Source organism: Limanda limanda, chromosome 9 (genome assembly GCF_963576545.1).
Source record: "Limanda limanda chromosome 9, fLimLim1.1, whole genome shotgun sequence".
NCBI lineage: Eukaryota > Metazoa > Chordata > Actinopteri > Pleuronectiformes > Pleuronectidae > Limanda > Limanda limanda.
This window is the reverse complement of record NC_083644.1, coordinates 5,635,874-5,660,695: the sequence shown is the minus strand read 5'-3', so window position 1 is coordinate 5,660,695 and position 24,822 is coordinate 5,635,874. Positions and strand designations below refer to the sequence as shown.

At 42.0% G+C, this 24,822-nt stretch overlaps 1 protein-coding gene across 2 annotated transcripts in view; it reads right to left on the bottom strand.

Moving 5' to 3' along the window:
• Positions 1 to 894: 894 nt before the first annotated feature.
• Positions 895 to 24,822, bottom strand: part of atp11b (ATPase phospholipid transporting 11B) — a 38,776-nt gene continuing 14,848 nt past the window's right edge. The window contains exons 12-30 of one of the 2 annotated variants that reach the window (XM_061078298.1): positions 24,426 to 24,623; positions 24,109 to 24,267; positions 23,722 to 23,903; positions 22,466 to 22,534; positions 22,207 to 22,280; positions 21,888 to 21,991; positions 20,896 to 21,077; positions 18,950 to 19,153; positions 18,684 to 18,837; positions 18,377 to 18,479; positions 18,117 to 18,262; positions 17,831 to 17,890; positions 17,238 to 17,365; positions 16,841 to 16,979; positions 15,215 to 15,280; positions 14,528 to 14,631; positions 13,948 to 14,113; positions 6,105 to 6,265; positions 895 to 1,444 (exon numbers count right to left, since the gene is read on the bottom strand). In XM_061078298.1, coding sequence (XP_060934281.1) covers positions 1,363 to 1,444; positions 6,105 to 6,265; positions 13,948 to 14,113; positions 14,528 to 14,631; positions 15,215 to 15,280; positions 16,841 to 16,979; positions 17,238 to 17,365; positions 17,831 to 17,890; positions 18,117 to 18,262; positions 18,377 to 18,479; positions 18,684 to 18,837; positions 18,950 to 19,153; positions 20,896 to 21,077; positions 21,888 to 21,991; positions 22,207 to 22,280; positions 22,466 to 22,534; positions 23,722 to 23,903; positions 24,109 to 24,267; positions 24,426 to 24,623 — 2,481 coding nt within the window. In that variant the 3' untranslated portion in view covers positions 895 to 1,362. Of the gene's footprint in view, positions 1,445 to 5,977; positions 6,266 to 13,947; positions 14,114 to 14,527; positions 14,632 to 15,214; positions 15,281 to 16,840; positions 16,980 to 17,237; positions 17,366 to 17,830; positions 17,891 to 18,116; positions 18,263 to 18,376; positions 18,480 to 18,683; positions 18,838 to 18,949; positions 19,154 to 20,895; positions 21,078 to 21,887; positions 21,992 to 22,206; positions 22,281 to 22,465; positions 22,535 to 23,721; positions 23,904 to 24,108; positions 24,268 to 24,425; positions 24,624 to 24,822 lie in introns of both variants that reach the window. The other variant, XM_061078297.1, reaches the window with a different exon arrangement.

Sequence of the window (24,822 nt, the reverse complement as noted above, 5' to 3'; positions counted from 1 at the left end):
AGTTGATATGAAACTTGTGCAAAGACGCTCTGCTTCCTCTGTTCATCTCCTGTCGAGTCATTTATCTGATAAATCCGTCTCTGAGAAGACGGACACATTCTGCTGTCTGGGGCAACGTGGTTCGGAAAAAGCATCTCGACATTAAAGCCATTCTCGTCTGGCTGGGATCCAAATGGAACCATTATCCCATCGATCGGGTGCTCGGGGGGGGCAGGTTGATGTTCTCAAACCTGATTGGGTCAATTTTTTGCTTTTAAAACCTTAAAAAAGAATTTCCTTGACGTCATGAGTCTAAATGCTGAGATGCTTCCTCCGACCAGGCTGAATGAGAAAAGGCATTCAGGGGAACAACAACAACAGAAAGCACAGAATCAGAAACAGCTCCCGTCTGCAGCTCCTTCAACAATCTACCAAGAATACAACCTTCTTGAAAACGTATGGCTTTTTTAAAACAGGCGCCGCCGGGGGGGGGTCGGGCGCCTGAACAGTCGAGACGAGAGAAGCAGCACGAACAATAATAATAATAATCGTCTTGGTAACAACAACAACAGGAAGCTTCTGTACAATCAGGCACAAAAAAATACACACTTTCTTCTCTGATAAACTACAGAATCCTTCGGTCTTTGGTTGCACGGTGGAGGTGAAGCTCCGCCCACAGTATGGAGAGAATACCGCTGCCTCAGCAGAAAGCTCTGGATGCTACAGGACTGCATGGGGGGGGGGGCAGGTCTTTCCCTTTCAGTCTGAACAGGAAGAGAAGGGGCAGCGGGTTTCGCCAAAAGCTCAAAAAGGTTTTTATGCTGTGACTCCAGCTGCCAGCTCCCGGTGCTACGTGTGGGATCCTGGCCGGTGTCGGTCAAACCGCCTCAGTCCGGCGCTGACAACCCCCCCCCCCACACACACAAACCAGCTGGGTCAGATGGTTCAGTCCAGGTCCGAATCTCAGGAATCTCCATCCCGTGTCTCACTGGGTCATTTTAATTCCAGTTTCAAGTAAAACACGGTTTGGAAACTGCGTTGAAAATGAAAAAATATCTTCACGAGAGCTGATTGGTTCAATATAAGACTCACAGATCTCTATTTAAACCGTTTTTCTGTTGAATGAGATCTCAGATTAGTCTCCAGGACTCAGATCCTCTGTCGGCAGGAGAGACTCAGATCTGTTCGGATGATTCTCGTCCACAGATGAACACATATCAGGAAACGTCCTTTGGCTCCAAACGATGCAGCAGCTCTCTTGTCAAGTTCGCTTTGCAACTTGCTGAATTGAGTTTTTGAGTTGAAGTGTGTTGGTTAAAATGGCGGCAGGGGAGCGGTGCTTCCCCCCCGGCTGTGTGCAATACAGTCAGTGGCCTCTGGGCGTCAGCAGTGAGACGCCTCGATGGGCGACAGCGTCAGGATGCTGCGATCGTTAGAGTAGAAGTTCTCCGTGTCGCCCCAAGACCTGGAAACAGGCAGCAGGGACCGAGGGTTAGGACACTGACGCAGAGTGTGTGTGTGTCTGTGTGTGTGTGTGTGTGTGAGACGTCCAGAGTTTTGTGTTAACAATCATCACAACCAGGCTGAAGGAGCAGAGTGAGAGGTGGAGGAGTGAAGAGTTAGTGATGAGTGGGATGTCGTTAGTGATGAGAATCTAAAGTCTCTTCTCATTTACTCACTAAACCAGATTCATCAGAACCAGACGGAGTCGGAGGCTAAAACCTTTTAGTCCCGAGTAAATCATAATAAAAGAAATTTCATTCAGAACTTGAATTGTTGCTTATTTAATTAAGTTGTTTCAGAGAAACAAAGATTTAAAACATTTTGTGTGTTGAAAGTGTTTTCTGTTCTCATTACTATGAAAAGTTACTTGAGGCCAATATATAAAATACTGTTGATGTCTCTGGTTTGATTCTGAGGTTTGAGCAGATGAGGAGAGACTCGAGCTTCGTTACCCGTGAACATGAAGTCAACACAATCACCACAAAGAGAAAATAAATCATGATTAACAAGCATCACACACAATGAATCTTCTGCTCTCAAGATGACCAGGGGAAGATTTCGATTTTCTGCTCAAATATAAAATCGCAAAGTACAGCCGGCGGTTTAAAAATCTCAAGAAAAATATATGTTTATGCTCTGACTGTACAATCTTCTTCCACAGCATTAAACCTACGTATATATAGAATAGACTCTATGATCTACATGACACAGCCCTCGTAATAAAAGGGACACTCTTCTGTTAGCTTAGCAAACTGGGTCTCTACTTGGAACGTCCGACAGAGACAAATCCAGACTGGTGCACGATGTCGTCTTTTTTTATAAAACGCTCAAACTAACAGTCTAACGTCAAACTAGGCCAGGAAATCCCAACATGGACGAATCAGGAGAGTCGCAGCTTCTCCACGGTGAGAATCTTCTGTGAAAGGTCACGACAGCCGAAACCTTCACGGCATCAAACGTGACCCAGAGCCGAGGATCAGAGCTTCTTCCTCAAAGCAGCCAAGAGACTGAGGTTCAACATCTGTGAGTTCAAACATCACAACTGATCTTCACACGGCTGCATGAGGACACTGGGTGTGTGTGTGTGTGTGTGTGTGTGTGTGTGTGTGTGTGTGTGTGTGTGTGTGTGTGTGTGTGTGTGTGTGTCGACCTGCTCTGAATAATTCCCACGACCTTAAGCCGCTCCGTGAGATGAAGACAACCGTTTTAAAACCTGGTGAACATGGAAACAGGCTGATGACTCAGAAGGAGGTTTGACCGGAGGCGCCTTGTCTCTCACATGCTGCGTCATGACGAGCGACCAGCGACGAGGTCAAACGGGAAAACATCTCGGTGCTAAAAACCGTCTTCGCTCCGCGGGTTGAGACAGAACAACGAGGACGTTAGAGCCGAGACCCTTCTGAGACGAGCCGGTGGGAACGTGAACCCAAGACAAGAAAAGAAAAGAACAGGACGGGACAGGAAGGTTTCTGACAAGACGGCGCTCACAGAGGACATTCAGAGCACAGGAAGAATTAATGTGGAAGGTCGAGCAACATTATGCAGATTCCAGACACAAAGGGACAAGGACACGGAGAGACAGAGGGGACAGAAAACAGACGAGTGTGTGCGAGGGGGCACATATACAGACAGGTTTACATTGTGTATAAAATACCAAAGGCAACAGCAGCCCCCATGCAACAAGACATAGTCTGGGCATCCTTGTTTTGCAGCCTGTAGGGGGCGCTACACACCCCGGGTTATAAAACAAGCATGCCCTCAGAGTTGGCCTCTTCTCAGAAGCACGTATAAGGCTTCGGGATCCAGTAGAAAAAGACGAATAGATACATGAAGTAGCAAAAAACCCTCAGATACTGCACTTCCCAGCAGCCTCTCTGGTTCAGGATGTGGTCCCCTTGTTTAATGAGGAAGAGGAGGAGGAGGAGGAGGAGGAGGAGCGAGAGATGTCTGACAGGAGCTGAGTCTTCATCATTCACTGATTCTATTACAAAACAACAAACTGGCTTTGAAGCCGACATTAAGTTTGTTGATTAAATAATCATGAAAGAGTTTTAACAGTTGTTGAATTATTCAGAGTTTCTGTGGATGTATTCCTGCAAATTGAAGCACGTCAAAGGACAATTGGATTTGTTTGGAGACTCAGCTTCTGGAATGTGACAAACACACGTGGGAAGTAATATTTAAAAAAACATCTCTGACTCCTCCCATCCACGACACAGTTCAGCCGTAGCCAGCATTCAACGCTACAACAACAGACCAGGTCAAGCAGCCAGCTACAGTCGGGCTTTGAATAAATATCTGATTAATTCTTTATGTTCTATATAAGTTGCTAATGCGCTTGCTACATGTCCCTTCCAGTCTCTAAGCGTGTTATATAGGACTGGGTGGATACATTCCCTCACCCCTGTGGCAGGTTCCTAGCGTTAAGGCCAAACGTGGGAGTCTCACTAATCGCTCTTTGTGGATTTATGCTTTCTTTACTGAAACCCAGAGTGTGAAGAAGAAGGTGAAGAAGAGGGTGATGAGGAACACAGGTATATGAGAGGGGAAGCATTTTACTAATGTTTGTATTTATCCCTCTGGGAGTATAACTCGACAGATGGAATAATGTAATTGGTCGCGATCAGATGAAGCGTAAGAGGTTTATTATTTGAGCTGCAGCTCAGTGACTCTGGCAAAATTACAGTCAGTCACAATTACACGTCTGAGCGATGAGATTACTGGTGCAGCTGTGTCCCTCCGAGCCGACTGACCGCGATGACACAGGCGTGTGCTCCACCGCAGGAGGTGGCAGGTTGCAGTCCAGAGGGGCGGGCGGGGGGGGGATGCAAGCTGTCAGAGCCTTAACACACTCACACACACACACCCTCAGGTCCACTGCAAAACACTCACACCCAAAGAATGCTACATCTTCATTATCGATCTGATCAATAGCAAGTGTCCCAAAGCTGTTTTGGGGGTGGGGGTGGGGGGGTTGGGGGGGGTATTGATTGCTCAGCAGAAAGGGGCCGATCAGGTCAATTAATCAATGACCTCCGCACTCTGGGATTCAGGTAAAAAAAAAAAGACGCAATAACACAGAAACTGCCGACGGAGCAGAAGCTGTGAACTCGGTGCACTCGACTTTAAAGCTGCACTCGGCAAAAATATATTTCATTGGGGAAAAAAAGAAGATAAATCAATGAAGAAAATGAAGTTGTTGATGTTTTCTCATCCTTTATCACAAAGTTGTGCTGCAGCAGAGGAGGGATATTATCTGCAGCCACTAAGAGTTCACTTTGTTCAGGAAACAGACATCGTGTTTTATTGTATTTACCTCTCACTGGCTTTGGCTCCCAAAATGCTAAAATAGCTGAGTGCAGCTTAAAAGCTGAGTCACAACCAACTCCCACTTGATATAAAGCACTTTATATCCCTTCAAACACAGGATATAAGAGTAGAGATGTGAACACCCACATTTGGTGTTTGGATCAGATACGATTCCAGTAGCTAACCAAAGTCTGGCTCCATCTCAAGTAGTAAAGAAGACTTGCAGCACAATATGGAAGTCAACCTAAAGCTCAGATTAATAATCGACATATAGACGAGGCTGTCATCTGCTAAAGTGCATTACAGATTACACAGTTTTCCTTGAAATCAGGCAAAACTTCGATTTCACGGATGTGTTGAACAGAAACAGGAAGACAGATCATAGACGATAAGAACAAAGACACATGGTTAATAGACAGACTCGCCCTAATGTAGGGGCAGCACAGACAAGACAGGTTACATACTGTAGTGGAATAGAAGCCTGTTGAGTAGAGCCCGACAGATATGTCCAATCGGCCGATATAAGCCTATGACAGATATGTCCCACATGAAATATTTGGGCAGGGGCAAATGCTGAAAAAACATAAATAAAAAATATAGAAAAAATGCTAAATTCCAAAGTAAAGTTTCTATTTGTTGTCTCCTGCCCTGGCACAGATTAACAGAAACGATAAAGCACAAACCAAAGGCTCGGCTACAAATTGACCAATAGAACATATCCACTGAGTTTTGGACCTCATAGGATGATATAAATATTATCGGCTGATTGATATTAGAAGTATTGGTCGGGCTCTACTTATGGTTGCTTTTATGTCTCTGTTCTATTGGCCTCAATGAAATGATCGGGACCCGCAGTGTCCAAGGCTTTTCCTGCCAAACATCCACATCGGCATGCTACGTAGACGGCATGGGCATATAAATCTATATTATTGGTCTCTATAGTTTTGGTTACTGATATTCCTCTCAGCACACACGATTCTGTCGGGCTAATCAAACTGTCCCAGCATGGACATTGATGGAAATAAGAAACCGATGATACAGTTCATCTTGACTCGATCCTCCTCCATCAGCTGATTCCCCAAAGTCCCAAACAACCCTTGCACCAGTGTCCAGGCCCATTTGAAACCCAGTTCCACCCCCCACACGTGTGCCCACCCAAACACAAATCGGAACGAGAGAAACTTACAGTTGAGTTGTGGCCACGTTAAGGGCTACAGCACTCTGCACTGCTGTCCAAATTTTTGAAACCGCGAGGAGGTGGCGGTTGGTCAGGTTTCCTAATCATTGTGAGAAGTCGTCCCAGCCCTGCCCACCTGTTGCTGCTGCTGGAGGTCGGGCAGTGGTTCTCACCGGCCGGGCACTGGCCTGTCATGTGCTCCAGGAAGCGGGCCAGGCGGGAGCAGCCGCTCTGCCCGTGTTGGTAGCAGCACAGGGACTCCACACAGCTGAGGGTCTGCGCTGGGGCTGATAGAGACTGAGAGAAGGTGGAGAAGGTTGAAAGAGAGAGAGAGGACAGAGGAAAGATTGATGAGAAGCAGAAGAGAAGGAAAGAGGGAGAAGTGACAAAGAGGAGAAGTGAATACCAACACAGTCACATTCTGACAGGATGATGATGGGGGGGGGACGGGACGGCAGGATGACGAATCACATGCTGTCACAACAACAATGATGAACAGAGAAAACATTTCAAACATGCTACACAACGAGGTGACACGTGTTGCAAATCAATACATAAATCATAAAACCAATAAACAAATCAATAACAAAACCGCTTTCCTTTTCTCACTGAGAGTTTTTACCTCAGGTTTCAAAACAAAGACCGTGAAGGAAAAACAACTCCCACTGTTGCCATATAATTCCATAAGTAAAGAGTGTGATTTCCCTGCAGTGGGTCGGGTTGTACCTGCTTAGTATTATTAACTGACTTCTGAGTTCTGCTTTAAAGATGGACCGTCTCTCTGTTGCAATTATTTTTGCCTGTCACGTCTCTGATGGATCACTCACTCTGCGTCCAATACATAACCTGCAGCATAAACTGAACTAACCCTGATCCCAGGCCAGCCGATCACATTCATCAGCAGCGATAACAGCCCAGCTCTTTTTTTCCTTTACTACCTTTCCATCAAAATGGTATTTTATTAGGTTTTATGTGACACTTAATAATTTAATCTTCGCAGAAATTGTATAACTTCATGTCCTGGGACACAGATATAAGGATATTCAACCTGCTTCTGTTTAATTACTGTTTAATAAGAAATAAGACGGTGTCGTCATCATATATCCAGATCGTCTCGATTTCATAATATGTGAAAACCAATGCAAAGTACTGTCTGTAATATTGTATAAGTTGGAAAGCAGTGGAAAGAAAAGAGAGAGGCCCTGGCAGACAGAGCTGAATGAAGTTGGTGCCTAGAAAAGTGAGAGATCAGGTGGCGCTGCCGTGCTGAGTCAGCACTGGAGAGAGAGCGACTTGGAGTGAGGGAGAGGAGAAAATGAAGAGCAGAGAGACGAAGAGGAGACGAAGAGGAGACAGAGCCAGGAAACACTCATGTAGTCTGGATCCTGATCAGGACAGGACAGCACAATAACAGATTAACCTCAGAGTAAATCTAGTGACCCATAAATCACCTTCAATTTGTACTGTTATGCAATAATCAATTATAGGCATCATTGATTTCTCAAGATCAAAACTTGCAGAGCAGCAGACTTTATAATTCTCTCTGCATTTCTGTGAGACTGAATGAAAAGTTTGGACTCTGTCAAGTTTTAAAACCTCCAGTTTTTACACTACACTATATATCAGATATTATAAAATGTGCTTTTGTCGTCAACCATTTCTAACGGTTCATAGTTTATCAAGTGATGGAGCCTCCTCTGATGTTGGGTGGCAGAATGTGAGACAGTTGCTTTTGCTTGTGACGTTGCTGTTTTTACTTTTCTCTGCAGCAGAAATCTGAGACGCCGTTGGCATGAAACCAAACGATTGTTTTCCTGGCCTGCAACCGGAAAACCCTGACGGGACCAAACTGAAAATGAATAGCGCTGGCAGTGTCAGGCGTCTGAAAATATCTGTCTGTCTATGTATTCTTATTACTGCACCACAAGATTCACCACTTAAACTTGGCCATAGCAAGGAGAGAAAACTTGATTACTCCAAACACAACCCAACTGCGAACCACAGAAAAACCACAACCGTGCCCAGATTGTTATGTTTCCTAGACTGATGTTCATCTGTTGTTGAAGTGTCCTCTGTGTTTTTATGTTGGTGAAACCACGTGGGAGATAAATGTAGGTTTTAACTCTAATGACACTCTAAGCATCAGTCAGTCAACACAGAGGTCAACAGGGTTCACATTCTGCAGTTTTCAGTGGCCGTGCAAGAGAGAAGAATCTACTGAATGAGCCACTTCACCACTGAAATGTTTGTGACAAATTGCCAAACCATGACTGACTGATGATTACAGTTCTCTTGCACAGTGAAGTTTTCCAAGAAACAGATGTCAGAACTAACGGTTTTGCCATAAACTGAGGAGCAAGGCCTCAGTGAAAGCTGTGGAGCTGACATCGTTCCCTGGCTGATTTATTATAGGAGCTCCAGAGTTCGGCTACAACTCATATTCACTTTCATTTTAATTAACACACAACTAAAGGCTGATTAAAGCTCACACAGCAACAGACGGAAGCTTCTGTTCAGACTCTGAGTTAATTTTGTGATAAAAAAAGATTAAAAGAAAAATAAAGGAACGTATAGAAATCAAGTTATAAATCATACTTGAAATAAAAAAAAGGATTTCATGAGATGTCAAATACTCACAAGCCTTTGAATGAATGAAACATCATTCCAGCATCAATATGGATGAACAGAAGCACGGTGAAGACAATGAACTCATGCAAACAACATTCTCCCTTTTTAACACCTGAATATGTATCTGAGCAGTAAGAGGTTATAGGGAAAGGATTGGGGGGGGATCATGGTTGGTAAGGGGTGACACATGTCTGGGTAAGGATTAGATTCTCCATGCAAAGGAAAAGATGGATGGAGTTGATCGTGATCATGTGGGGAAAATGGTTGTTTCATTCAAACAGGAGGTGAAGCTTGACAGAGACGTACAGGAATTCTATTTTTCACATATGAAATACTGGGGCATTCAGCCATGGGGGGGGGATGCAGGTTGTTTTAACAGAGCCTATGAGGTTGAGGCCATATTGCTGGGGCAGTGACATCACGAGGAGGAGGGGCGATGGCAGTGAAACACAGGTATGGTACTACCTAGGGGCAGCAGGGGTCTGGGCCGGGGGCAGCAGGGGGAGGATAAGCAGCTAGCAGGTGCCGATTGTCCTCCCCTGGGCTCCGCTGGACTTTAACAGGGTCATATTCTGGGCCGACTGAACCCTCACCCTCTTCCATCTGAGGGACACAAGATGCTGACAGTGAGCCCTGCTGGCTGGTTACACATCGCAACCATCAGGAGCACTGTGGGTGGCATTGGAGAAGCAACAAAACCAGTAAAACCAGTAAAACCAGCCTAGTGACGAACCAAATCACACTGCAAAAAAATATCCACTTTAGTCTCATATTCATTCATTTGATATGGGTTTGAAATCATCTCATTACCTTGGATTTGCTTGAAGAAACATATTTTTTTCAGGACTCAACACAAGACTTAACAATCATAGTTAAGGTGGATATGCTTTTTCAGTGCTGCTTATTTACTAGTAAATAATCACTCGCTAGTAAACAAGTGATTATCAGTCTGTCAGTAGACACGTTTACATGGACACCGATATTTAGATATAAACCAGAATTAGAAGTTAGTCTGACTAGGACAGTGCCATGAAAACAGCATTTTCTAAACTCATAACTCAGAAGCATCATAATCAAAATAACGTCTTATTGAGAATAAGGTCAGTAGTGAATATTGGTGTCCATTAAACGTAGTCCCAGTCATTCCAGTAAGCTCAGAAATAGCTGTCATAACCACTGAGCAGAAAGAAGCTGCAGACATCCCAACGGTCTCCGGGGAAACGGTTCCGTCTATTGCAGATAAAAGCAAATCTATTAGCGTCCGAACCAATCAAGCTGCTGCTGAATCTATCAGAGCCACAAAGTAGATGAACAACAGGAAACCCAGGAGAGTCTTCTGGGTTCTTCTGTGATTAATTCCCTCTAATCTAATTTAGAAACAAAGGACCGAATGATACTGGAAATCAGCAACAGACTTGAATAATTTGCATTAAAACACCATTTGAAGCCAGTAAGAGCATCTTGTGTACTTCCACTGATTCAACAAATAAATTAATGATCTGAAATACCATCTCTTTTGCATTAAGTGTTTTGTTTTGCTTCTGTAATGCAACAGGTTCCTTAGATATGCAAGTCCACAGCTTGTTTCTGCTCAAATACTTTGTGGGATCTGCATGTATATTATTGATAGTTTGAAATATAAACTTAGTTGCCAGATTATTAGGTTGAACTAGGGCTGGAATAAATGGTTCACAATGGTTATAATGTTTAGTTTTTGTTGAAACTGTTTTAGGAATTTGTTTGTTTCTTTATGTTTATGAATATTATGTAATTAATATATATATATGTATAACATGGGAGGATATCTCCCAATGACGTACTTTAGGAGCTGATCAGTCAAAGGTCAAGGGAAACAAAAATATGGTCTGAAAAACATGTTTCCAAGATAATATAAACTAATATAAAATAAACTAAGATTTTATGATCATATGGTTAGAATGAATCATCACTTTGATGAAAACGGATAATAAACAACATCAAACTACAAATAAAATGACCATAAAGTTGAGTCAGGTTGAAGGTAAGATTTACAAGGATATAAACTGGCAACTAAGTGAAAACTAAACCACTGTAAACAATAGATGTAATAATTCTCTTTTGTGCTAGCATATCTAAGCCAGTGCTTCAGAATCATAAAAAGTATCGCACAAGGTTCATTCACATGATCTTGGACAATTGAGTACGTGCAAAATTACAACTCTTAAAAAACATGTTTGTCAAGACGCTGTCCAAGATCAAGGAATGATTGAGGTCGTCACCAGAGACAGCTCAGTGTTGGAACCATTTCACTTGTAGGTTGTTTTTTGTGACGTCTACTACGACAGGACAACCTCTGCAAGGCATCATTCCAAAATAGCTGCGATAACAACCCAGCTGTCTGTCATGTTTGTAATGGGACGGCGTCATGCTGCTGTCCCCCCCCGACACGTGGAGTCGGTCATGCAGCTGCAGTGCTGCTAGCAGACTTCTTCTGTCAGTCAGTTGAAACCATGCAGGGGAACAACTCTGAGCCAGGTAGGGTTTCCTCAAGAGGTAAAACCAAGTCTGAGGGCGTACGGCACACTTCAAGAAGATGGACCATGCTATAGATACAGGAAGGGGGGGGGGGGTTTGATGGGCTGCACCATGCGACTGATGTCCCTTTAACATGCCAGACTCAGACTGTGGTTGTATGAGTCCACTAACTGATGGTCAGGTGCTCGGATTTGGGACGAATGCAGATGCAGGACGTCAGAGTCAGAACAGCGCCTCTTAAATCAGGATCCAAAAGCCCAAAAACAGTCCCTGCATGACACAACTGTACAATACTGGATCGTGAGTTCCAGGGGAGCAATCAAAATGAAGCACGGGAAGATTCCCACTCATTCATCTGTGTGTTCATGCAGTGGAGGGAGGGATGACAGGACCATGCTGAAGCAGGCAGGAGGTCTGATGGTGGATTAAAGTGAAAGACATGCAGCGGCTGACAATGCTTTAAGTCACATTCTTCTGCATCGTCTCTAACCCCAAAAAGACCCAAATATCTTTACTCCCCAATCACAGAGAATGCTGATTGGCTCCAGGCCATGCGCTAACAGACACCAAACAATAAGGTGGAGCTCAGACAGTAGCAGCGCATGTCGTACTTACTGTTTCTGCCAGTGTCAGAAACAGTAAGTACGACCAAATCAAGTCCAGTCCTGAGAGGAAGAACATTTCACTTGTGTATGAATGATGATAAACAGGAGTGCTTGTTCCATAAAGCAATGCTTCTATATGTTAGGGTTCTCTGTGTTGCTGGAATTGAGACTTCCACCCTCATCTTGACAAATATCTTAACCTTTACATACGACATTAAAACATAATATGGTTTGTGTAGAATAATCCTATTTAAATAGAGCAAGTGTTAACATGCAGTGTAACACATCATTGAATAGTGGCAATTACGGCATTAAATTACAGATTTTTACCAATTTTAAAGCATTAATATAAAATCTGTCTCATTAAAATATGAAAAAGATTTTGTTTCCAGCTCTGAAAATTAAGGGATTTAAAGCTTTTCTCTATTATAGATTTGATGTAAATGTCTTTACTAAGTGTTTTTCTAGACATGATTAATCGCTTAATAAAGAATATAACTTTTTTTTCAAACTAATAGAAGAGAAACTGAACTGTTCTATCCTTAACGCAGGAGAAAATGAGAAGCCAGTGTTGATGGGTAACTATTCACATATTCTGATTCCTGCCAAAGGCTTATAACATAGAAGAATTGATTATGAATAAAGCACTCTGTGGATACTTGTTCTAATTGAATTGATTTATAGATAAATATTAAGCCCAGGGCTGAATCCGTCTCATCTCCTCTACCTAAGTTTGCCCAGCTGGCCCTTGGTTCTGGAAAGAGGCTGCAGAGCGATGAAGTCGTCTCCTATCGCCACGCGGTTGGAATACATCTACACCGGGAGTGTACACAGGAGGAAGAACACACACAGACACGCAGAGAGGTTAGAGATCAAGCTCTCAGACACACACAGTTCATTCGACCACACACTTAGAATCACACACACACAGACACAAAGACAAAACTGGACAAAGATTAGAGCAAAAACAACAAACACCACGTTTGTTTTTGAGAAACAAGAGGAGTTTTGTAAGAGAGGAAAGTATAAGCCAAGACGTGAATAGTCTCCAGCTGGATAAATCAGTAGAATAACAGTGTGGGTCGGCTGAGAGGTGACCATGCAAACTGTGTGTGAGGTGAGTCATGTGGCGTCCGTGAGGAACCATGCTGTTTGTGTAGAGAAGTGGATTACTCGTGACCACAGAGGCTGAGAAAACAAGGAGCTGTTTCACCGATATGAGTCGAGAACTTGAGCCACCGTGACATTTTACTTAGTTTTCTCCCTCTAGGGCTTTTGTCATCTCACATGAAATATGATTTCCATTATTGTGACGCAAGTCGGAATGAGTATTAAATCTAACACTGTGCACGGAATACATTTTTAATAACGTTTGGTTTGGACCTTGCTGCCATTTACTTCTGAGCCTGGGTCTCCAGATCTTACAGAGAAACCCAAACCTATAAATGTCTTTTTAACATTTCTCACCTATAACTCTAGCTGGACCTAATTGGACCTATTGATTTAAACTCATTTCAATTGGTAGATTATAGAAAAATAACATGACTCCAAATGGGATGATATAGTCCTCAAATTCTCTCACTTAATTATTTGGTGAGAATAAAACAAATAGATTAATTTTTCGGAATAAAATTACATTCAGTTCCTCTTTTGCCACATTAACTTTCTCCTGATTCCACTATGACATTTTCCTGATTATTGATTTCTGTCCTACTTCTTTCTCTGATCCTGTCCTTCTTTGACTTTCAGCATTCTGTACATCATGAATTTACCTCGATAAAAATGATTTAATCTTGGCTACAGTCACTTAGCCATAATTGGCTAAGTGATGCAGCTACAGGTCTGTGAGTGGATCCTACTCACATGTTCAAAATGTTTTTTAGCACAGCGATAAGGAAACACAATGTTGGAGATACACTTAACATCTGCTGTTCTTAGAGAAGCTGCAGCAGAGTGATAACCCTGGAAAAATATGAGAGTAACATAGCAGTAGACAGACAAACGTATTTCACTGTACTAACACAGTGATTTGAGAGCTGCTGTGGCTCAGCGGGACTTTCTGGAGTCCGGCCAGCAGGGTGCAACACAAATCTAATAGAATCTCAGCCAATTTGAAAGAAGATCGTTTACCTTTTCCTTTTTTTTTTTTGGACCAAAGACAAACAATCCATTTTAGAAGAATGAATGGATCTGATCGCACCTTGTACTTTCTCCCATTAACCCCTGTGTTACCTGACTCTTCTGCGTGCTGGTGGGCTGCAGATGTCTGTAAAAAACCCTCTTCACAACATCCGGGAAGAGGCAAGTTACGACAATGATGATGATGGCGAACCAGGCGGAACCGCTAGAGAGCAGCTGCACGAATACAAAGTACATGTCCTGGGTGTGGAGGAACGGCCTGGAGGGGGGGAAAGAGAGAGTTGTTACCCTTGGCAGCCGAGGGGAGCAGCTACATGTTGGTCTTTCTGAGAGGGACAGAGACAGTCTGGCTAAAGTTAGCATCAGGTCTTAGACTATACGGATGGGCAGACATGGGTGGCTTAGTGACATCACATACTTAAGGACCCATTGAGATGTCCGACAACACATATTAATTACGGTCCATTTCTATCAGGATGGCTCCTGCTGGTCTGAGAGCCGACTGGACTGGGTAGAGTACTTAAGACGGATGTGAACTTCCGTAGAATCACTTTATAGGTGTATGGAGGGTGTATGTAGAATCTAAGTGGGGCAGATATACCATGGCAAGCAATTTTCTTTGAATTCTAAAGCAGTGCTTCGTACAACAACAAAGATTCTGAACTGTTCTCACCAGATGATTCCTCCGTAGAAGAGAGAGAAGATGAAGTAGAAGGCAATCGAACCCCAGGTCACAAAATGGTTCATCCACGTCCAGAAATGAGTCTCTATAGCGAGCTGTCATCAAACAGATGAGATGGAGAGCCGTAAGAAACCAAATAAACTATACACATCTGCCTCAGTGCTGTAAAAGAAACCTTGACCTCAACCTGTGACAAATCATTTTCTCCTATTAAAGGCCAATGACATCATTCTAATACTTCAAAATTTACTGTAATTCACATTGGCACTGTGGAACGAGAGTGTCCCTATGGACCTTGACACGATACATGACAGTTTGCTAATGCTCACACAATCCATCATTTTTAAGTGCATTTAGTTAAGTGGAAAAATTACATAAAAACACAGAAGCCTCCTAAGGAATATGCATTCAACAGCATGGAGTAAGCCTTACACTTTAAAGGGTAAAGGGTTGCAAGTTCTCTGAATCCTGGAATAAATATTAAGGTCTTTAGTTTGCTTTAAATTAGCTTTGACTCATTTTGTCTGTGTTGTTCTGTGCTATTCTCAGTTTGCTGTAAACAACTGACACTTCAGTGTGAAAAGTCAGCCCAAGATGAGGTCAGTAAAAGAAAAAATAAATAAAACAATAAATAAAACAATAGGCTGTGTTGTTGTGAAAGCCTGAGATTAAACTTACCTTTAATGTGACAGTGATGACCATAACCGTAAAGACCAGCGTTCCAAAAGTCCAGTTTCCAAACATCTGTTAACAAACATTACAGTCAACATTACTAAACAGTGAAATAGTGCCTATGTTGACTTATATACATATTACATACATATTACCATTGCCAAAGAAGTGGTAATATAATGATATGGTTACATATCCTATCATGTGGTATTGAACAGCTTCTACAGGATAACAACCCAAGTTAACAAGATCTGTGGTGTAACGGTGCCTATAATGGGTTTCTACCCCCCCACTGTGTCGCTGCCACTGGGAGCTCGGCTTCATATGAGAATCACTCTACTTGGTGTTTAGGAGCTGGAGGGGGGGGTTTCTGTTGTCATCCAATTCAAGACACTGCTGGAGTCACAGCTCTGAAAACTAATAGTGAGTAATGTGAGTGACTAACAGAGAGAAACTCGGGGCGGTAAGACAACAGTTCTGGGCCCTTTAATGGAAAGTGTTCAAGCTGTAGTTTATTTATATATATAAGTAAAAAAGTATTTTACAAACTCTCATCTCTGTGTCCATTTGTTTGTTTATCTATCTGTTGATCCTTGAACCATCACTGCTGATAAAACCACTCGTGAGGCCCTGGCGTAACCTTTCACCTCCTGCAGTTATTTATATTTCAAACATATGTACTGGCCTTGGTTATTCTAAAAAGTCATAAATACTACAATATATAAATCAAGTTGATGTGTCAGGTTGGGATACAAATTCTCTCTGCTTCTGATAAATCTACAAATCACATATGATGAGAATACACATGAAATGTATCTACTATATTTTAAAAAGGGATGATGAATGTATGTGTGAATGATTGCAAACCTGATCATATACTTGAGCCTGACTATTTTATTAGTGGACTGATCAGAAATATTAAATAATTGCCATAAAACTCCTCATCTCAATGTTTCAAATATGAAAAACTGACTCTTTTTTGTATTAGACAGCAACACATCAGACGAGGAATCTTCCTGATAAGTCTCATTTAACCCCCCAAGGAGACATGCATTCAGCTGTAGAGCAGACTCTTACCAACTGCCTGTTAGCTCGCAAGATCTGAAGACATGCACAGCGTGAAGGCAGAAGGAAAAAAAGAGTAATCAACAAAAGATAGAGGAAAATAACCAGAGAGAGAGAGACAGAGAGCAATATGAGTGCTTGCTGAAATACCAAACTTTAGACAAGATATGCAGCGGGAAAGGAAAGAGAAGAAAACTAATTTTGTGAAGAACCAGAGACACAGAAGATATGACAAGAAGAAAAGGTCAAATTACAAGAAATTGCTTAGTAACAAGTGAGTGACAAACATGCGCTATTTAAGAGGCTGTTAAATACAGAGACGGAATGAGGGAAGGGGAGAGTAAGTCACTGCAGAGAAACCAGCAGGCAACAAGTACCATCAATAACTCATCATAACATGCACACAAACGTTATCTTGCTTTTCTTTACTGCCTGACATGTTTGCCCTCAAGCAACATTTCCCTAACGTGGTTTTGAAAAGATCTTCTCAGCGGGGATTCCGACAGAATAAAAACCATGCAGTACATCTTCTCTCTCTCACACAGACACACACAAACACACACAGACCTGTCCGTTGCCCATAAGTGTGGTGTCTTCTCCCATCAGTATGTACGATCCAAAGAAGAAGATGAAGGCGTGACAGAAGCCCAACAAAGTCCAGTACAGGAAGGTCCGAAAAGACAGCAGAGCGTTTTTGCTAATGTCCCTGTAGGATACAAATGTTATAGTTTACTTTAGAGGGACAGAGAAAAAGTTCAGTGTAACACTTGATACTATGATGATGGTAATTTTATTGTTGATAATTTACAGAATGATTCAGAAACAAACTTTTCACATGTAGACCAAACATTACATACATGGCAACAAACTCAAACTACTTGATCCAAATTAAATGTTGCATGAAATCTCTCTCAGCCACCTTTGCTAAAGTAGCTTCCCACAAACGGTCGATCGACAGGCTTACCTGTACAGGGCGGGTTTGTTCTGCAGGACGTGTGGATGGACCAGCTGTTCAAACAGGCTGAACACCAGTATGGGCAGCGAGGTGAAGCAGATGTTGTACAGTGTCAGATAAACACTGTCGTACAGAGTCTGGGATGATGAGACAACACGTCAGTCAACACAAGCTTATCAACTTTATCCACAACTCATCAAACCAAACATGATAGGCAGGGATGTTGAAGAGTCAGATATATTTAACAAATAAAATATAATGGTGGCAATATCTTTTCTGTGTGCATGAGATATATTATTGACATATTGTGGCAGAAGGTTGGTGGTTCGATAGACAGGTGTGATAGAACAAAAGCGTAAGTAAAACATTAACTCCCAAGTTGTAAAGCTATGTCATATTAATGTTTGAAAGAAATTAGAGATTCAACATTTGAATGTGACAGAAACTCAGAATGACTGAATCTCAATGAGGTTCTTGCTAAAAAAACAAAACAAGAAAACTGCATGGATTTAGTTTTCTGTTTTTCAGGTATTTTTATCCCAAGATGAGACAAAACAAAAAAAACAACATATGAAAAATATGAGAGACATAAAGCTACTTACTTGTTGTGAAAACAAACAGAAGAACTGGTATAAAAACTGGGGCGTAATAAAACACACATTCTAGAAAAGAGAGAGACAGAAAGAAATGTTATACGAGGTGCAGTGAAGGAGACTTAATTAAACACACTCTGATAAAGGCTCATTTAAAAACCATTTCTATGAATTAGAATATGTTTTTTTGCTGGTATTTGCATCAGTATCTGAATCTACTGCTTTCAAGTCTAAGGAATAGTCAAAGAAGGAATGATCTTGTAGAAAGAAATTAAAATTCCGAACTTTCACTCACCTTGTAGAAAAAGTACTGTACAAGCGTAGCTATTCGAATGTAGTAGAAGTGGCCGTGGACCAGCAGTAGTTTAGACAGGAACCTAAACCTGGCAATTGCATAGTCACTGTTTCTCACGGCCTGACGACCCTCTTTCCCCATGATACCTGGAGGAGACACACAAACACATGTTAGAGAAGAAAGAGCAGTACACAACTACAGATGAGTGTGTGTGTGTGTGTGCGTGTGTGAGTGTGTGTGTGTGTGTGTTGAGTTGTTACCTATGCCCACGTGGGCTTCCTGTATCATACTGACATCATTAGCTCCATCTCCAATAGCTAGAGTGATGGGTTTCTCCGGAGATGTTTTAAAAAGACGTACCACCTGGACAGAAAACAGTAATACTGACTTCTGGACTGAGTTTCAGAGCAAACACAGAGCAAGAATAGAACCTTTGACTTTACTAAAACAATGAGAGTTGGTGTTTTAGCTCATGTCAGAATATTGTCAAAATCAAAAGATCCATTACTCTTCAAAAGTAGTTTTGATTTGTTGAGGTGAGTTGTGTGAGCGGCAAAGCACTGGTACCTTTGCTTTCTGTAGTGGGGCCATGCGGCAGCACAACACAGCCGAACAGTTTTTACACACTTCCATGAAGAGCTTCTCGTGCTCCCTCAAAGCTAAAGAGAGACTGGCTCCATCCACGACCAGCCCATGCTGTATGACATGGTCCTCCTTTATCCTGAGAGCAAACAGAGAGAACACGTTAGAAAGTTAATTAATCAAATGACTGGTATCCAAATAAATCTGATATGTAGATTCTATATTTCTCAGAAGGAGGATCCCACGCTCACCTCCGGGCCAGTATGCGGAGCTGCTCGGCACACTCGTTGTCTGAGCGCTGCTGCAGGAGCTCCAGGATGTTCATGGTTCGGTGGAAGTGACCACAGGACAGGCTGACACTGACCGCTGTTTCATGTTTGTCCCCTGTCAGCACCCATACTTTGATCCCTGCCAGCCGCAAAGCCTCAATGGTCTCCTGCACTTTGTCTTGGAGTCTGAGGGACACAAGGAAGAGAGAGAATAAACTCCATGTGCATGTTTGGTCAAATTAAACCAGGTCAACTCTCAGGTGATTTGAACCTTAAGGATATTTAGTTTTGTACTTGCGGATGAGGTGGTGTAACTAGATGAGACTGACATTCAAAAATGGTGTTTTTGTTGCTTAGCGCTTAATGTGGTCACACCCTGGAGGCTTGTTAGTAAACTAGATTGCTCGTAACTCAATAAGACTAATTAGATGAATGTAGGGTGCATTTTCCCTAAAGCTTCTTTGATTGGACAGGTTAAGTCTGAGTATGGACAAACAGGTTTTGAAGAAACCAAGCAACAAACAAATATGGTTTGAATAATAGGAAGTTGAACAGACGTCTTAAACAGTTAAATATGAAACTAAAGGATCTAAGCATCCATGACCTTTTCCTCTGACGTCTCTGTGCAGGAGCACTTTTTATTATTTACAGCATCTCTTAGAGCCTGACCGATAAAATGAATACGATATAATATTACCATGACTCAGTTGTTTTTTTTTCTTGACAAAAGAAAAAGGAAGGAATTCCTGGTGTTGTCTTCTATAATAAATGAGATCCTGTGATTGTGACCATATGTGCCCGAGGAGGAAGGAGGAATTCATCCAAGATAGAAAAACAGAACAGCAGAGAGGAGAGAGAGAGAGAGAGAGAGAGCGAGGGGGCAGAGATATAAATGGAGTGGGAGAAGGCTTATGCGAGGAGCAGATGGTGAGCGGATGCAAACACATATCATCAACATTCATTTCCAGAGAGGCTCAGCGAGGTGGCGTCTCCATCTCCCTGCAGACTGTACGTTGGTCCACTGTTAGATTCTCTCTCCCACTGTTGAGCTGTCTGTCCCTAGCAGTGTATTTTCTACTGTTTTATAAAGCACTATTCTTATTTAGTATAGCTTTAGCATTTATTAAAAATCGTAATCATTTGGATCGGTATCAGCCCTTTACTTTTGAGGCTTCAATGAGCTGTAGGTCTCATTCTAAGTACACTAAAAAGTGCATTTACAGCTTAAGGAGTTAAACATTTTAGTATTGTAAAAAGTAACAATGTGGATATATAAACCATATGTTTTACCCAGTGGCAATACGATATTTACTTTGCCAGTTGCAACACATGATATAAAAACCTCATACTGTATGCTGGGGAGTTAAAGTGGCTTTCACATCATAGTAAATCACATGTATTGTAATTGGCTCTATTTTAATGGAATAGTTTAATGGTTAATCCAATTTCTTGAGACTATGTGATCGTTACCACTAATAGCCAGCAGGTGATTAGCTTAGCATAAAGACTTAAAGTGGGGGAAACTGCAAACCTGAATCTGTCTTAATTTAAAGGAAAATCCACTTAACAGGAGCTCTAAACGGTGCTCATTAATAAGCATATCATGTCGGACATTATATGGAAGGTGAATATCTTTTCTAATTTCATTTAGCTGAATCTTTGCCTCTGGACAAATCCCAGGTAGACAATTCCTCCAATTCCATTCTTTATCATAAACTAACACAAGCACATGCTGGCTCCAGCTTCCTATTGAGTGAACTGACATCAGTGTTTGTCCTGTTTGTCTGAAGCTAATGCTGACAGTTTGGAAGGCACTGACAGGTTGTCATGGGTTTTTCCATTGTATTGAGCTGAGAATGTAACACAATCAAGTATTAAGGTCAACAATAATATGATAATAATGCGATTAATCCTTTAAATGTTCATACTTGTCCTCCACCCCTGTTGCTCCCAGGACCTGCAGGTCTTTCTCGATGTAGCTGAAGGCTTCCTGAAGTCTCTCCTCCCTCTGCTGCAGAGCCGTGCGGGCGCTATTCAGTCGCCTGTCCAAATCCATGTACTCCTCTGGGCTGAAGTGACGACATGCAACCACCAGGGTCCGCAAACCTTTCTGCGGTCGGAGGAGGTGGGTGAGGGATGGGAAGAGAAAAACAAGAGATATGAGAGAGCATGTAAGACGTGATATAATGACAACAATAGATACAAATAAAGATAAATATTAACGGACAAGTTCATGAGGAAAGGAACAGTAGGTCAAGAGGATGTGGGAAAGGAATACGAATAAAAGAGAAATGACAGAAAAATAAATTATCAAAGCTTGGCTTTAAATCAGGGAACCGGCCTGAGGGGTCGACGACCACAAATCAACCCAGTCCAGAGCCGAGACTCCTGGGTACTGATGTCAGATTAAATGAAGTGGGGGCCAGATACGCCTGTTTGTGTGTGATTGTGTGAGTGTGTGTGTGTGGCTGTTGTAGTGAAGAATTTACAGTCTAATGGGAACAGAGAACGACAGGGCCAGAAGTAATTACTACAATGTTGTCAAATGTCAGGCCTACACATGAACACACACAAACCAACGTGTGCTTGAGGTAATATTTTCTGAGTCAAATATTTGAATTATTCATCATAATATACAGACATTCTCTGATTTGTTTACTTTGGTAAACAGAGTTTGTTCAATCAATGTGACTCCAGTTCATCAGCACATTCACAGAAAGTCATATTTAATGCTTCACAGTAAAATAAATGAGCAGCTGCTGGATGATGGTTTTATGGTTTGTTATTGATATTACGATGTTCAATCTAATAAACTGATGGATTTTGAATTATTTGCTGACCAATAACCACTGAATACAAATTAGTAATCCAACAATGACACAAGATGTGCATTTCATTTAAAAAACAAATGACTCCTCACCAGAGCAAACTCATCAACGTGCAGTCTCGTCTTCTCTATGTCACCACTGGTGCTGAAAGGCAAGATGGCGGACTCTGCTCCCTTGGTAAACAGCACTTGTCCTTCTTCAAAGTCAAGACATGCAAAAAACAACATGCTTATATTCATATATAATATGTTATGTGCAAATATTCAACCATATTATCAAACTGCAGTTGCTATATTCAGTACATTGCATCAGTGAGTGGGAATTTGTGAAGTAGGTTGGATACAAATTGCCTTTTGAATGCACTAGATCTACCATTTCCCAAAAGTGCAGAGAGGTAGAACATAGTGTTACCTGAGGGAGTCTGGAGTATGACGCTCATCCTCCTGCGATCAGCATCAAACTCTAACACGTGGAGCAGTTTGTACCTGAGTGAACAAAGACAGCATTTTGGGACTGAGCCACAACAGTCATGCACTGAAATAGCTGAACACAAGAAGGGTAACTTTAAGACGCATAAACTTATGTTACCGAGAAAACAAGCTTCAATTCACAGCCAACAATAATATTTTGAGTATTTGTGATATTGAGAGAAACTCAGGGTGAGACGTACTTCTCTAACTTGCCAAATGTTTTGATTTCCAGGGTGTCTGCGCTGCTGCCGGTGAATGCCACTCCGATTCTGGGAAAGGGGAGGACAGAAGTTATTGATTACAATTCTCTGGAGAACGAAGACTTTGACCTTCAACATATCAGAAATACGAGCCTTTAAAAAACAAAAAGCAGTAACTTTCATCCATTGCCCTTCTTCAGGCCATTAAATAATCAATCTTTCTCAGTTTCTGTCATGTGCTCAGACTGTAGGAAAAAGGAAGTGAATCCTAATACAACTCAAGTGATTCAATAGAAAACCAATACTCCAAACAAGGTAATAGAATCTAGGACCTTTTTGTTGTAATGTGACTGTTCCAGCCCAGAAAACGTTACAACATATTCAGTCTGATCATGTTTGTGTTTTATGAGGTCAGGACTGTGTCGCCTTTTGCTTTTTATCACCACAGATGCTCTGTCGGTGGTTCAGTGGAGCACGGAGCCGCAGGGTCATGAGTGCAGTCCCTTACTGCTCAACATAATTTTATTTAATGGTTCGAAAAACTGCATTGACAAGAATTACTGACTTGATGCCCCATTAAAATCTTGACACACGAATCTGAGAATTTAGATAGGCGCTACACAGCCACATTTCCTGATCATCAATTCTCCACGGTTTTTCATTTCTTCTCCAGCTTCTACAACCTCATTTTTTGCACAAATGGTAGAATCTGCCGTTTTTCAACAACCCCCTTGACATCAAGTTGCTGCCTGTGCTGGATTTCTGGGAGCAATAAAATAAACAACAAGTGACTGAGGAAGAAGTCCCACTTTTCCATTTAGCCCGCACTCCGACCTCCATAAGGAGTTTTAATGTCCCTCAGCAGCTGACAGTCAGGAGAGGTAGAACGGCACGTAGACTTTAACCTTACGTCTACAGCCAAGATTTATATAAAAGCAATTAAAATGCCCATATATATTGTGACAGGTAATTTCTGGCCCCAATAAAGACGGAGTTCTTTTATTATACCGAGAGTAGCCTGAGACTGAAAACACTGGACACTTTCAACTCAAACTTTACAAATAGTTTTCACAAGTTTTTTACTATCATCGACATCCTAACATAGACAATAAAGCCTGAAATTACCTGTGTTGTAACAATCACACATATTTAAGATTTTGTAAAACTACAAGCTCTTCCTTTATCGTTACCTTTGGTCAACATCAGCTCTCATCTTTTACCATATTTCTAGGTTCTAGTCTCTCATGGAGCCTCACCTCTTCGCTGCCTCTACTAAGGCTTTCTCGTCTGGGGAAGAGGCGTAGTACTCCATGTGATTAGAAGAGAAACCGTTGGCGTGGGAGAACGGGTCTCCAATCAGGCCGTCGGGTTGGTCGTAGCTGATATGAACCGTGTGACACAATGCCACCGCCTGGAGAAATAACAATTCCTCACCGATCTGTAAGGAGAGAAGACAGGGAAAGATGAGAGAGGAAGAAACATCTCTTGTGATGAACTTTCGCAGTTCTACGTCTGTGTATTAGTCTAATTATCTATAGCAGAGTATATAAACAGCCAAAGGAAAAAAGCTATGAGTGACATTGTGTGTCTTTGTGTGTCTGCCAAGAGAAAATGTATGCAATGTGTGTATGTTTGAGAGTTACCAGGTGAGGCCTAGAACCATCCGGTGAATTGTCAGTCATTCCCTCAGGAACCAGTCTGCCATTAACCTCCCGGTACTTTGTTCCATTAATGGAACACTCACGGAAATGCATCTCGTTTTCTGTTAGCGTACCCGTCTTATCGGTAAAAACATATTCCACCTGGAAGACAGAAACACACAACAGTGCAAATGTAGGTTAGGAATGACTGCAGGAGAGGCAGAAATGTTGTAAATAATAAACAACGATGGAATTATCAATTAATCATATCGGTTCTTGGACTTTTACTGTGTGTGTGTGTGTGTACTTCTTCTCCATACCTGCCCCAGCTCCTCATTGAGGTCGGAGGTGTTGACCTGAGCTTTCTCGTCAGTTTCCTCGTGGTAAAGGTCCAAATCCCAGCCAATGAAAAAGGAGCCCAGGAACTTCTGCATCTCCACGGTAACGTACAGTGAGATGGGGATGATGAAGTTGTAGAGGACCAAAAATGCCAAGAAGTCCGAGATGAACTTCAAGATCTAAAGGAGGCAGGAGAGAATCACGTTTTTATTAGGATGATACACAAGAGGAGTGAAACACAATAGGGACAAGCAGTGAAACTTCAACTTGACAGATATTAACAGGGTGTGTTGTCTCAAATTAGAAGGGGTTATAGTGAGACAGCAAAATAGATGTACTTACTGCACGTCTATTTCACACTCACACTAATGGTGCGTC